This window comes from Alligator sinensis, unplaced genomic scaffold, assembly GCF_000455745.1.
Source record: "Alligator sinensis unplaced genomic scaffold, ASM45574v1 scaffold645_1, whole genome shotgun sequence".
NCBI lineage: Eukaryota > Metazoa > Chordata > Crocodylia > Alligatoridae > Alligator > Alligator sinensis.
In genome coordinates this window covers 380,110-393,706 of record NW_005842586.1, presented here as the reverse complement: position 1 = coordinate 393,706, position 13,597 = coordinate 380,110, and the positions used below count along the sequence as shown (strand labels likewise).

At 41.1% G+C, this 13,597-nt stretch overlaps 1 protein-coding gene across 1 annotated transcript in view; it reads left to right on the top strand.

Moving 5' to 3' along the window:
• Positions 1-6,470, top strand: part of GOLGA5 (golgin A5) — a 42,063-nt gene extending 35,593 nt beyond the window's left edge. The window contains exons 11-13 of the mRNA XM_006032799.3: positions 729-834; positions 2,452-2,515; positions 4,355-6,470. Of these exons, the coding sequence (XP_006032861.1) occupies positions 729-834; positions 2,452-2,515; positions 4,355-4,435 (251 nt within the window). The 3' untranslated portion in view covers positions 4,436-6,470. The remainder of the gene's footprint in view (positions 1-728; positions 835-2,451; positions 2,516-4,354) is intronic.
• Positions 6,471-13,597: the final 7,127 nt, after the last annotated feature.

Here is a 13,597-nt window from a genome sequence, read left to right as displayed (position 1 = left end):
TATCAGCACACCTCTACAGTCACAGCATTGGAAGGGACCCCAAGGGCCCCGGAGTCTGTGTAATACTACACAAATGTCTCAGAGATAACTCAGCAGCTAATAGCTTCTGTTTAAGACTTTTTTTTATTTTTATTCAGCTTCATGAAAAAAGCAATTTGTAAAAGTTTTATCAGGCAAGCAAGAACATTTTAAATTATGCATTTGTATGTTGTGGGAGGGTGGGTTACTGCTCTTATACAGATAATTAAGCCAGTCTTGTGGAATTACACACAGACACATTCTGTTTTGAGAATCTATAGTAAACTTTAAACTGAGTCCTTTACTTATGAATTTATAAACCTTTGAAGAATATTAATTTTATATAGGAAAGGCTGTTAAACTTGACTATTGTATGACAGCTGTTGATTTGCATGAAAAGGTACAGTCAATACGAAGTCCACAATGCTATGCACTAAAGAAGTGATAGAGACGCCAACAGATGTTTTTGTGTCCAGTCATATGAGCTGAATACTAAAATACATATTTAATAGAGATGGAAATTGAATAAAATTAATTTTGTGGGATATATTTTTGTTCAGTTGTAATCCTAGCCATCAGTCCCTCTCAGGACAGATAGGCCCTCTTAAAAAATACAGCAATTCATCTGGTTTAATAAAATCTATGTGGACCTAACTTAGGCAGCCTGTTGGAAATGTGTCTTTAAGTTAATTAGAATTTTTGTTCAATAGGCGCTCGAATGCGGAATGTTCCTGTTCTTTTTAGTGACGTGGATGGTAACATAGCAGGGATGTATGGGAGAGTTCGCAAAGCTGCCAGTAGCATAGACCAGTTTAGGTAAGAGCAAAAACCCTAAAGGAGTACTTTTCTTGCTGCTGGGTTCCCTTTATAATCTTCCTTTGATTTAGAATAATCTGATTTCAATTGTATTAGAGTAATACATTGAGTACAGTGTGTTCCTATTAAATATTGCCCAAATGAATTCCCTTTGTTTCATTCCCATTGTAATTTAAGAGAACAAAAGTGTTTCCACAAGATATTATGACGTGATTTAAACACTTAGGTTCTTGTGCTATGAACCCATCAGACCTTTAGAGACCTAATCATTTTGTATATACAGACTAATCTTTGTCACCACCCACTTCTTGCCTCTACCTCAGTGTTCCTCAAAGAAATCTTGTATCAGAGTTTCACCACTTATGCTGCTTTTAGTCCAAGAGCACTTCCTAATAACGAAGTGCATCTATTAATAATTCATTTTAAGTGTGTCATGCAGCAACAAGGGCATAAAGAGTTTAACTTGGTTTCCTGTTCCAATGTTTTTAAGTATCAAAAAGAATAAACCCAGGTTTTGAACTGTCCTCAAAATCTGTGCCTAAAAATAAAACAGTGTTTTGGTATTGTAAAGAGACTTATCTTGATCCCTTGACCAAGGAGCTGTCTTATTTTGGTCATTCAAAAATTATGTACTCTAGAGCTAAAGTCTGTCAGATTTCAGGGGTGAGTAAATAAAATATTTCAGCCCTTAAAAATGGAATTTCTTGATAAAATAGTCTTTATACTTCCAGAGTGCTTTTAATAAAGGATTTCATATGCATTGCAAATGCCAAGATTTCCTTGGCAATATTGATTTTATTTTTGCATTCGTATTTCCACATTCAGATTACTATATTTTCTTAAAACTAGATTACAAAATCCTGATGAAAATTAACAATATATTTCATATTGCATTAGCAGTAGAATGCTGAAGGTTCTGTCTGTCATATACAGTTTAGTGTAAGAATAGCACAGATCTTTTACTGGGTTTCCAAAGGAACCTGAAGGATCTAGTCACCCACATCTGGCTTACTATTGGTGAGAATGGGACACTGTAATTCCCACTAAGATTCTGTGAAAAATTCTTTCTCTCCTTTTGACAAAGCCTAATGAGTCTTGCACATGGCACAAGGGAACTATTATTTTCCAATCAGAAATGTGTGTCAGGTTTGTGCTCTGAATAAATACTGTGTTCTTCCCTTGTTCTGCCAGGTCTTAGAGCATGAAGTAAAATTTGAAAGGCAGAAATATGAAAGCCTACATGTCTGATGCCAGTAGATGTTTATAGTTTTGGGGGATAGGACAAGGGTATGTAGCTCAGATTACTGGGGAGTTACTTACAAGGTGGAAGCCCACTGTTAGAGATCCACTGTGCCCTCAGCACGTTTGCTAGTGGGAAACCATACATGTAGCTGCATGTACAGATTAAAATGTCATCATGCAGCAAGGACACAGGATTCCCTGTTTTGATTTTCAAATCATTTTTTGTTTGAACAAGCAATTCAGTTACGGTGCCCCACTGAGACTGCCCTGGCAGGTAACATTGTGGACCACAGGTTGTATGCTGTACACCCTTTGGATAGGGGTTTAAAGGCATCTTTTTTTTCTCTATTTTTTTTTTTTTTTATACTTGCACAGCATTCGATTGGGAATATTTCTCAGACGGTATCCCATTGCAAGGGTGTTTGTAATCATTTATATGGTGAGTACGTTGTTAAAACATTGTCCAGATTTATTTTTTAGTCAGTTTACTAAAAATACCTACCTGTAATGGAAAAGGCTTTTAGTAATATCGAAAAGAGAGGAGATGTATAATTAGTTTTGACAGTTTGGCATATCTTAAAGTAAACTATAAAGACTGCGTATATTAAATAGGATTTTGAAGTTGCATAGCTTGACAGATGTATGGTTTTATCCTCCCTTTGTTATGCCTTTTAACATTTTAATGCTTGTGTAACTAATTTTGGTTTTAATTTTGTTGTTTCTTTTATAAATGTTAATATATAGCAAATCTCTGATTAATTTTCATTAAGATAACTAGGGAAACTGATGTTTTAGGTTTAACACTATAGTTTCATTTCATTCCACCCTATTGATTTAATGATTTCCTGGTCAAATGGCTGTAAAAATAGTGAACCTGACTTCTACCCACATGATGATTGCTAACTTTTCTTGGGGGGGCAGAATTCCTTGCAGTTCCACTAGAGGGCAGAGGAATCTGTCAGTTGATATTATTTGTAGTTATATAAAAAAAACCTTGCTGCAGTGTAGTGTGCTTGAAAGGTGTCAGATTGCAATGGTCTCATTAACTCCATTTCTTCCATGCATTGAAAACGCATTGCATGAGAAATCTAATCATGTTGAAAAGTAAATCTCTAAGATGCATGGTAACTCTTAGGAAATGCAAAACAAACACTTTCAAACAAATTAAGTATTTGCACCACTATCTCTTCCATCTTACACCTGAAGGAAGACTTGGGCCATTTTAATTCCCCTCTTTTCCACAGGAACTCGTATATTAAAACAGTTCCTGTGGATTTTCTGTATGTGGATTTGTAAGCCATTATCTAAGGCTTTGAATAAGTATTAATTTTGAAAGGGGAGGGATACAGGGGAGGGAGATTTACAAAATTTCCCTCACTAAAAATTATTTTGAGAGAGGGAGCTGTACAAGCGTTCAGGCTGCAGCTGCTCCTTTTCCCGTGCTCTCCATGCCTTCCCCAGACTGAGGATCAGCCCAAGGAAGGCATAGGGAGCAGCAGCTTCTCTGCTCCTCCTAATCCCAGGAAACTGGAATAGTGGGGCAAAGCCCCCTGCTCACTTTCCGGTGGGCCTGCAGGCACAGGCTTTCTTTGCGCCATGCTGGAGTGAACTTCAGCTGGGGGGAATTTCCACCTGTGCAACATATTCAAAGCCCATGGCTGCAGTTCCCAGGAGCAGAGTGCAGTAGAAGAAACAGTGGTGGGAAGCCCCTAACCTGTTGCCCAAACTGGGCAATCCCCAGTTTTGGGGAAGAAGCAGGGAGCAGCTGGTGCTGCTCCCCTCCTGTCTTGGACTAGACCAGGAGAAGAGTGTACAACCATTCACTCATGGGGGAAGAGTTCCTTTCCCAGAAGGAGTATGCTTCCCCCAGGAGAAGTAGAATGGATGCTGGTATGCTTGTAGTTTTACCAGGAGGGTGATTCGTTCTCCTGATTTTAGAAATGTAACGCCTGTCCCCTGAGGTGAATCTCAGTCAGCACTGCAGATGATCCCTGTATTGGGCCAGGACTAATGGGATCACCAGTTTTCAGCAAAGATAGCATTACTAAAAGGAAGCTCGGATGCACTAACTGTAATTTGCTGTAATTTTTTTTTATTGATTTGGAAATAGTGCAACATTTCACTGTGCAAACCGTAGTTGTTTTCCCACGTGCAACTGCAAGACAGCCTAGGACAAACATTTCATGGAAGTTGGTTCAGAATTAGTTTCCATCTGACTGTTGAAAATAATGGATGGCAGTTTATGTAACAGTACTAACATCTGTTTTTCTTTTGCCAGGCATTGCTTCACCTCTGGGTCATGGTCGTTTTGCTTACTTACACCCCAGAAATGCATCATGATGGTCCAAGCGGGAAATAGACTTTATGCTAATAGCGTATAAATTTTGGATTGACAGTGTGTTTAAAGTGACCAGTACTGAAATGTCAGCAAACTTTCCTGCACATTATCTAAAGGAGGAGTAACAACCATCATGCCTGTTTTATCATTACTTCTAAAAATTTAAATTAATATAAAGTACTATGCTATACAGCTTCTTCAGTTTCCTTAAAGCAGTCCGAGTTTCCTGGAAAAAGACAGTTGTTGAGCCAAGCCAGGTTTAGCATTTGGATTTTACATAAACCTTGGAATGGTTCATGTGCAAAGTAAGATTCACACCTGCAGAGAAGTAACAAAGATTTCAAAGATTAGCTGTGTATGGGACATGCTGTATTGTAGATCATACTGGATATGGACTATGATCAGGGAAACTAGTTGTACTTAGCAATTTAAATAAACTTTATTCTTTCTGTTGTTTAGTCTGCTTTTGCACTTCTGTTTTAAAGTGTATATTCAGATTAGTTGTTCTTTAACATGTTAATGCTGTAGAATTGACAACGGATCAGTGCAATATTTTTTTGTAAATATCTTTAAAAATAAAATATGCATTCTTCTTAGTTTTGTCCTTTTAGCACAAAAATTTTAGTATTAAATCTGAAATATGGAATTTTACAGTGTACAACATGCATTTTAAGCCACATTATAGTTAACTTGTCATTTAACGCGTTAATTTTACCATAAATAGTAACAGTGTTACACGTTTAGCTAACTTATGGTGCCATAAAGTAGCAAACCAGCCACAAAGTTATTCATCAAATATTGTGGAACATATTTTGTGGCTTGTTTGTATGTTACTATAAATTTGAATGTGTAGCACCCCTGAGGCTGATGCTAACAATCAGCTGATTGCAAGCATCAGCTTGGGAATGGGGTTGGCATAGGGACAGCCCTAGTCCTGATGCCCAAAAACTGCTGCCAGGAGGGAGTGGGTTGCAAGGTTGCCTGGTAGGGGATGCTATGGGACTCTGGACACTAGGAACTTGGAATCCCTGAACCTGGCAGCCTTTCCTATCTAGCAAGGCACTTAAAAATGCTGAGTTGTGGGGAGCTGGGTCAAACACACACTTTTTAGATGCCACCGAGCATAAGGATCCTGGGCTGGGGGAGATGCGCCCCCAATCCAAGGGTCCCAGTATGCCAGAATTTCTGAGAGCCATGCATGCAGCTAGGTTGTTGCTGGGCAGGCTGACAATCAACTGATTATCAGACTTGCCCTGATAGACCTCAGTCTCAAATCCACCCAGGACTGCTGGGGCCAGTACAACAATGAGTTGATTGTCAGACCCAGCCCCAACTGCCCAAGGTCTTGAACTGGACTTGGGACTGCTCGGACCAGGTCCAACAGTTAGCAGATGCACATCCGGCATGGCAGGAGGTGTGATGTTTGGAATGTGGCATAAAAGTTCTCCGATCCCAATTGTACCATCATTAACCTCTGACAGGGATCTAGGCTCTAAAGAGAAGTTGCATTAATCTATTTTGAAAACTGCCAGTTTCTTACACACTTTGGGTAATTTTATATTTGTACTTACTACTTTTTATTTTGTATCATCAACTTATTTATTTAGTTTTCTATGATTTTTTGTCTGAAATCTGAAGTACTTAATTAAAACATGGTTTCTGTACAAATACATATTCGCCCACAATTTCAGAAACTATATATCTAATCACTTATCAGATTTGGTAAACATGTCTCATTAGATAATGATAAAAGCAATTACCCCAAAATAAGGAGACTGTAATTCTTGTTAGCCCTGTGGCATTAGTAAATTCTTGATACACTGGGACAATGATATAAGGTCCTTTTCAAGGCCTTCTATTGAGGGACTGCTATTCTATGCATGGAAAACTGAGTAATGAAAAGATGACTAAGGTAATTTATTACTCCTACTCTACTGAATGTGCTTAAATCCCATGAAAGCCAAACCACAGACCAAGCATGAATCTTGTTCACGAATCTTGTCATGTGAACCGCTACAAAAAATAAAGTATTGTGTTTTTCTTTTATTGATTCAAATCTTGTAGATGACCCCAAATTATCTTTTTATGCTTCTTTTCCCTTTCAGTTGCTTTCTTTATCTACCTACTAATTTTCACTTTCAGATAGACCTCTACTGTGGATGAGAGAGGTTTAACAACCTTCACTAGATCTGATTTTTATTTAAAAAATGCAAACTTAAATGATCACACCATATCATAATTGCATTATCACTCGGGGGCAAATGCCTAGAACAGTGATTCACAACCAGGATCAGTAAGGAGGTAAACACTGTAATACAGAAATTAATCTTTGAAATTGGGAGCCATTCAATTCACAAAAATTAAGGAGGCATGCTTTGAGTCCTAAAAGGTTGAGAATTGCTGGTCTAAGAACCTTGTAGCTCAAAGGACAAAATGTTCTAGGGATAAGGGATTGTTCATTGTACAAATGTCTAAAAGTGCAGGTGCTATACTACCGTATCATTTTTAGATCAATTAAATCAGTTTTTTATATTTGAAATCCATATTAAATTATTATTAAAATATTTAGATTAATGTAGTTCATTCAAGAACTGTTGTGCCTCTCTCTTAAGAAAAAGTGACATATGCCTAATTTGGACCACAAATATAGATTATAATTTTATTTTGATAAAAAGGCCTACTAAATTTTAATAATCCAATTTAATTTAATATATTCCTTTACAGCAGAGGCTACTGTATAAGAGAATGTAAGTTCATGCAATATACAAACACAAACCACAAGTCGCATGAAAACAAAGTAGCAAGCTGCACATTAGGACTCAAATTAGTGGTTGTTGACCTTTGATATCAACACTTTTGAGTTGCTACGTTTCCTAAAATTACTGGTGAAATGTCCCATCAGGACACAGTTCCAAGCAACAGTTGAGGTGAAAGACTATTACTGATGAACATGTGACTTTGGATTTTAGTCATATGACTGAACACACACCTTTAAAAACTACTTTAAGCTTAGGCCTAGGGACAGAAGTTACACACAAACTGGTTCAAGTGACCAGAACAGAAGTTCAGTGCACATAAACCAGTTTTAAAATGGCTGAAACTGCTTTAAGATGAATCTGGTTGAATGTAGTATCAGACATAACTGATTTGGGTCAAATTGATTCATGAAAGTTCTGTTTCAGACCCCTTCCTGGTTCAAGTTAAATCAGAGTTCCCCAGTATGCTCTGCAGCCCTGGGCTAGACTTTCTGCTCCAGAGAGCAGGGCTGGCCCCACCCCTCTTCTCCCTAGCTGGAGCACTAAGGGCTGCCTTACTGGCTGGCTCACTGCCCCCCCCAGCAAACTCCTGCTGGGGTCTGGGGCCAGGGAGGGGGATTAAACTTCCTTTCCCTCAAGTACAGAAGTCCCCTGTCCTGCTTGCTGAGTGTTGGCTGTGACTGTGGACTACAAAACCCAGAGGCACCTAGAAGCAGGAAGAGGAAGAGCTGACCACCCTTGCAGAGTCCTGCTGCTGTGACTGTGGACTGCAAATCAGGGGTAGCAGGAAGAGCCAGTGAACACACAGTCCATGTTAGCTATGTGCCAGAGAGCTGCGCTCTAGCACCCCCTGGCTTCTGGCCTGAGCCACTGCAGGCATGTGTCTGCATTTCCTGAATCAAATGAATGTCTGTTCATTTGCTTATTGGTTAGCTTAGACTAACCTGCGAAGACTAAATCAATTAAGCCTCGGGCTTTTTGACTGTCTCTACTTAGCCTATATGTTAAGTGATAATGACTTGAAGCTCTCAAATTTCTTTAAGTAACAGCAGCTATAATAAAAGTACACTTATGGTTTTCATAGATCTTATTAGCATAGATAATTTATATATTTTTTCAAACCTGAATGACAATGTCTTTTTCACCTCAGTCTTCACAGGCAAGATCAGCTCCAAGACTACTGCATCTAGCAGCACAGTTTAGGGAGGAGGTGAGCAGCCAACAGTGGTGAAAGGATAGGTTAGGAACTATTTAGTGGAGCTGTGCAAAGCTTCGGTCCCTGATTCAATTCTGCGGAGATTTGGCCCAATTTGATGGCTGAATCTCGAATCCGAATTGAATCAGGAGACCCTTTAATCTCTCTGAATTGAATTGGAACCCTCCAAAGCAATTTGGAAAGTTTCAGTGATTCAGATATAGACACAGCTTTAAATGTTTTTTCTACATACCTTAAGGTAGCAGGCAGCTCATAAATGCTGCAATGCTGGGGCACATGGAGTGTCCCACAGGTTTGCAAGGGGCTCCCCAGCGCACTTGGCAGCAGACCCAGAAGTGGACCAGAAGCACTTCCAGGTCTGCCAGGGAGTGCACTAGGGGGCGCCCTCCTCACCCCTTTGGCTTGGCAACTGGTACCTCCTGGGTCTGGGGGGGCACCTGGGGTCCCCCTATGGCTGATCACCGAGCCAGGGGGGCCCCCCAGCACGCTCCCCAGTGGCCCCGGAAGTGGACTGGAAGTACTTCCGGTCCACTTCCGGGTTCGCTGCTGAGCACGCAGGGGGCCTCCCCGCACTCCTGTAGGACACTCCAACCACCCCAGTATCGCAGCATTCATGAGCCACACCTGCTACCTTCATAGTTTCATAGTTTTAGGGTCTAATAGATCTTCTAGCCCAACCCCCCGCCAGAGCGGGAGAACAACAAAAAAACCCTAAAAACAAAAACGGGACTCAAATGAGTCCAGCCAGGTAGGCATCCAGCCTCTTCTTAAAGACCCCCAGGGTAGGGGCCAGCACCACCTCACTTGGAAGTTGGTTCCAGCTCCTAGCCGCCCTAACTGTGAAGTAGTTTTTTCGGATGTCCAATCTGTACCTCCTCTCCATCAACTTGTGCCCGTTACTCCTTGAGGTATGTAGAGAAAACATTTAAAGCTGTGTCTATGTCTGGATCTCTGATTCCCTGTTTTGGCATCGAATCTTCAGATTCAGCTGAATTGAATCTGGGACAGTGATCCAAATCAATAAATCAAATTGCTGTCCTGGATTTGGGCCGAATCCAAGTCAAATATGGTCCATTTCGTATATCCCTACTATTTAGAAAACCTGGGTGTGTACAAGTCCATGGGACTGGATGCAATGCACCTGAGGGTGCTGAGAAAGTTGGCCGATGTGATTGCAGAGCCATTGGCCGTTGTCTTTGAAAACTCGTGGTGATTGGAAGAGACCCCAGATAACTGGCAAATATTGTGTTCATCTTTAAGAAAGGGAAGGAGGAGGATCTAGGGAAGTACAGACCGGTCAGCCGCAGCTCATTCCCTGGAAAAATCATGGAGTAGATCCTCAAGGATTTCATTTCTAAGTACTTGGAGATGAAGAAGGTAATTAGCAACCAAGGGCAAGTTATGCCTGACCAACCTGATTACTTTCTATGATGAGATGACTGACTCTATGGATGTGGGAAGAGCCAGATTCTGTTTCCCTGACATTGGATAATCAACGTAGGAGGCACAAGATTAGGATTTTAAAAGGGCCAAGCATTGCCTAACTCTATTTTCATTAAATTTACAAGAGTTTAGTGATTGACTTTAATGGGAGCAGAATTAGGCCAATGAAAATTCCATCTGTAACTTCTACATTTAGCCAAAACTTTTTGTAGCTAAAGCTAGGAACCATCCTGCACATTTAGTTATGAGTGTTCAGCACCCCAGGGAAAAAAAGATTACTTATTCAGATACCAAAATATTGATTTAGAAGTCTAATTATAGGCAGCAACATTGAAAATTGTATTGTGCGTAAAGAGATGGTCATAACTGCAGAGGAGCACTCATAGGCTGTATCCAGATATCCAGGGGTAAAAAAAAAACATGTAATAAAAAGCACGAGTAGTGTACACAGGGGCAGTGTGCACTGCTTAAAACTGGAGCCAGGCTAGCTAGTCATGCTCCAGCTACCGGCCAGGCTCTGTGCAGCAGGATCGCTGCTGCTGCAGCCCCAGGAGGCTCTCAGGACCCCAGGTAAAGCTTCCGGGGTCAGCTCAGTGCTGGGCTCAGCCTCCCCTACCCCACCCGGGGGTAATTTGCTGCGCACCAGAGTGTGCATAGCACAGGCATTCCCCAGGGACAATGAGCAGCAGCACAAGGTATACGAACGCTAGTTGTCCCTGGGAAACCAAACATCCACAGATGTGTGGACATTGCCATAGGTATCCATAAGGCTCCAATGGTCTGAAGTACAGGGAGAGAATTTGGTCCTACATTTAGGCCTGGGGGATTCACCAATCGTTTCATTGTAGCTTGTGTGATCACTGCAATCATCAATTCTGCTGCTGCCCTGAGGTTATTTAGCTTAAAGAAAAGCCCCCTTCTTGTCTCATTTGAACATACTACAGAGCCCAGTTATTTGGGCTGTGTGCAGAAAACTCAAGTTAGGTCTCTGTGAACATGAGCCTTATGTGTTAACTAGCCAATTGCCCATCAGGAATGACGGGGGGCAGGCGGGGACAGAGCGCTGCCACCCACTAACCTGTCCCACCACCGCCTCTCAGGAGTAGGTGGGGGAAGCTTGCCCCACCATCCCCTGTCCCCCTCAGCCAGCACCTCATGCTGCCGCCACCACCTCCAGGGAGCAGGGCCTCGCCCCACTCCGTCCCCACCATCATAGCGGCATGCCGCCGCTGCTTCCTGTCTGGAACGCTCTTGGAGCACTCTGATTGGCTGCCAAGACAACCAATCTGAGCGCAAAGAAAGCATTACAGCTAGACAGACAGACAGACTAAGGCTTTTATTATATTGGAATACTGGATTTCTGCTAGTCATGAGCCCTGGTACTGTATTAACAAACCCAATCTCAGTTTTCCAACATCTTGATTTTAATATGATACTATAATATGTTCTATCAGGTATTTTACACCAAGGCCCTCGCTGTACAGGAAATGGTTTTTTTGGTTTGTTTTTTTCTGAGGGCGGATGTTGCTTGACTTCTGATAACTATTAGTCAGAGGGGAAAATCAGACTTACACTATAATTAGTGTACCCATTGCTTATCAGTGTAGCTTTACCACAGGTAGCAGGCTTGGTTGCTTCCTGTGTTCTTTCCTAGAGAATCAGCTGCAGTCTAGTTGCAAAACGTGCTCTGTGCAAACTGGAAAAAAAGGTTTGATTAGTATTTCAGGCACAAATATCAAGGGGAACTTCTATAAATACAGAGATAAACTAGAATGTGAAATACTTAAATGTATTTTACCACCAGGTCAATTTAGCTCAGTGTCCTTGTACACATAGCTAGAGAACATACTTTGTGGCATGTTAATTTATATCTGTTCAAAAACTTGGCAGAGTAAAATAGAGATGAGGAGATGGTAAAAAGATTTCTCAGAGCAATTTTTAATGCAGTCCCTGCCTTCTGTTTCTATTAAAGGAAAATCCCTGTGACATATTGCATTTTGTAGCAGCAACCAGAGAAAATCTATTGCAGTTGTTAAGTGCAGTAATTGCACCACTCTCAAATGTGAAATGACAGATATTCTTGGGGGTAAAGGAGTTTCAACATTTGAAGATGCATATCAACTTCTATAAACATCCCTTGCTTGAATAAACATCCACCTATAAACTTGAATAAACATCCACCTATAAACTTGAATAAACACCGCCTATAAACTTGCCAAGGGGGACCATCAGGCAATGGGAGAGTCCCTGTTCCTCCGAGCACTACTGGGCGTAACAAGGAATAGCAGTCATAGGTTGACTGAGAGTAGATTCAGGCTATATATCAGGAGGCACTACTTCACTGTCAGGGCGGCTAGGGGCTGGTACCAACTTCCAAGGGAAGTGGTGCTCGCCCCTACCCTGGGGGTCTTCAAAAGGAGGCTAGACAGCCACCTAGCTGAGGTCATTTGACCCCAGCATCCTTTCCTGCCCATGGCAGGGGGTCAGACTAGATGATCTGCTGAGGTCCCTTCTGACCCTACCAGCTATGAAACTATGAATTTAAATGCTTCAGGATTCACAGACTAAGTGGGGCTGGAGTTTAAGCTGTTTTGTTTTTTGGAGAAAGTATCCAGGACCACAAGCAGCTAGTCACATGGGGTAGGGAATAATGCGCCAAGGAATAGGCCTAAGACATAACTGGAATTATTCAGGGCAGAAGGTCAAGTCAGACATGTATGATTTTGGAGGAAGTACAGCACAAGATCTTCCATGATTCTATGTTCTCAAGTTCGCACAAGCACACATTTGGAGTATGAAGTGTACTATGGAAATATCTGGTGGTGGTATTAAAGAGAGAAAGGACTGATACTAGACCAGTCTTTTATTAATATTGTTCCTTACAGATCTGTGATTAATTAAATTCCATAGAGGATTTTAGAAGCAAAAGAATAAAACTGTAGAAGGCTGGGCTCACACGTGATGGCCAAAAACAGCATCGTTAGTCAGGAAACAAGTCTTTTCCTTGAAAAAACAAAAGAAGTTGCTGCTACCAGAGTGGGGCCTACTATTCAAACTCTCATCAAGTAAATAAAAATATCACCTTAAAATCAGCATCACTGTGCAACCTGGATTACTATGCACCATATAGATTACAGGCAGCTTCAAAGGGATAATTAAATCCTGATGTGCCCTGTTTAGAAAATTAAGATGCTAGTTGTGAGCTTTAGTGTTCATATCTTTGATGGCAACTCAATATAATGATTTATAATTAATGTTTAATTTGTAATTAGAAAACGCATTCTGCTGGAAGAAACACAGGAAATGCCAGTGCTTCTGGCCAAACCAACAGGTATTTCAGGGTGCCAGTGAGTATACCACCATTACTGCATCATGCCCCAAAAAGCTGTGGGGAATTTGTACCAAAGTGCTTTTGTGGTTCGCCACTGTTGCTGGAAGTCAGCAGGCTTCCTTCCCTCCTTCCCTCCCTACCAAAGCAGGAGGTGAAACAAATAACAGGGATTAGATAGAGTTTCTGTAGGTATTCAAAGTTAAATAGCATGCTAAACAAAAGCCAAGCTACCTCACATTGCCTAATTGTCTCTTCCTGTAAATGAAAGACATATAGGCTAAAATTTTCCCAAGTGGGTATCTCCTAAATCCATTTTACATGCCTAAATAAGTGGCCTGACTTTTGACAAAATCTTTAATCCCCTCTCCTATTGCCTGTGTGGGCGATCTACTGGGTACTCATTACTTCTGAATATCAGACTGCTTATCAGCCTTCCT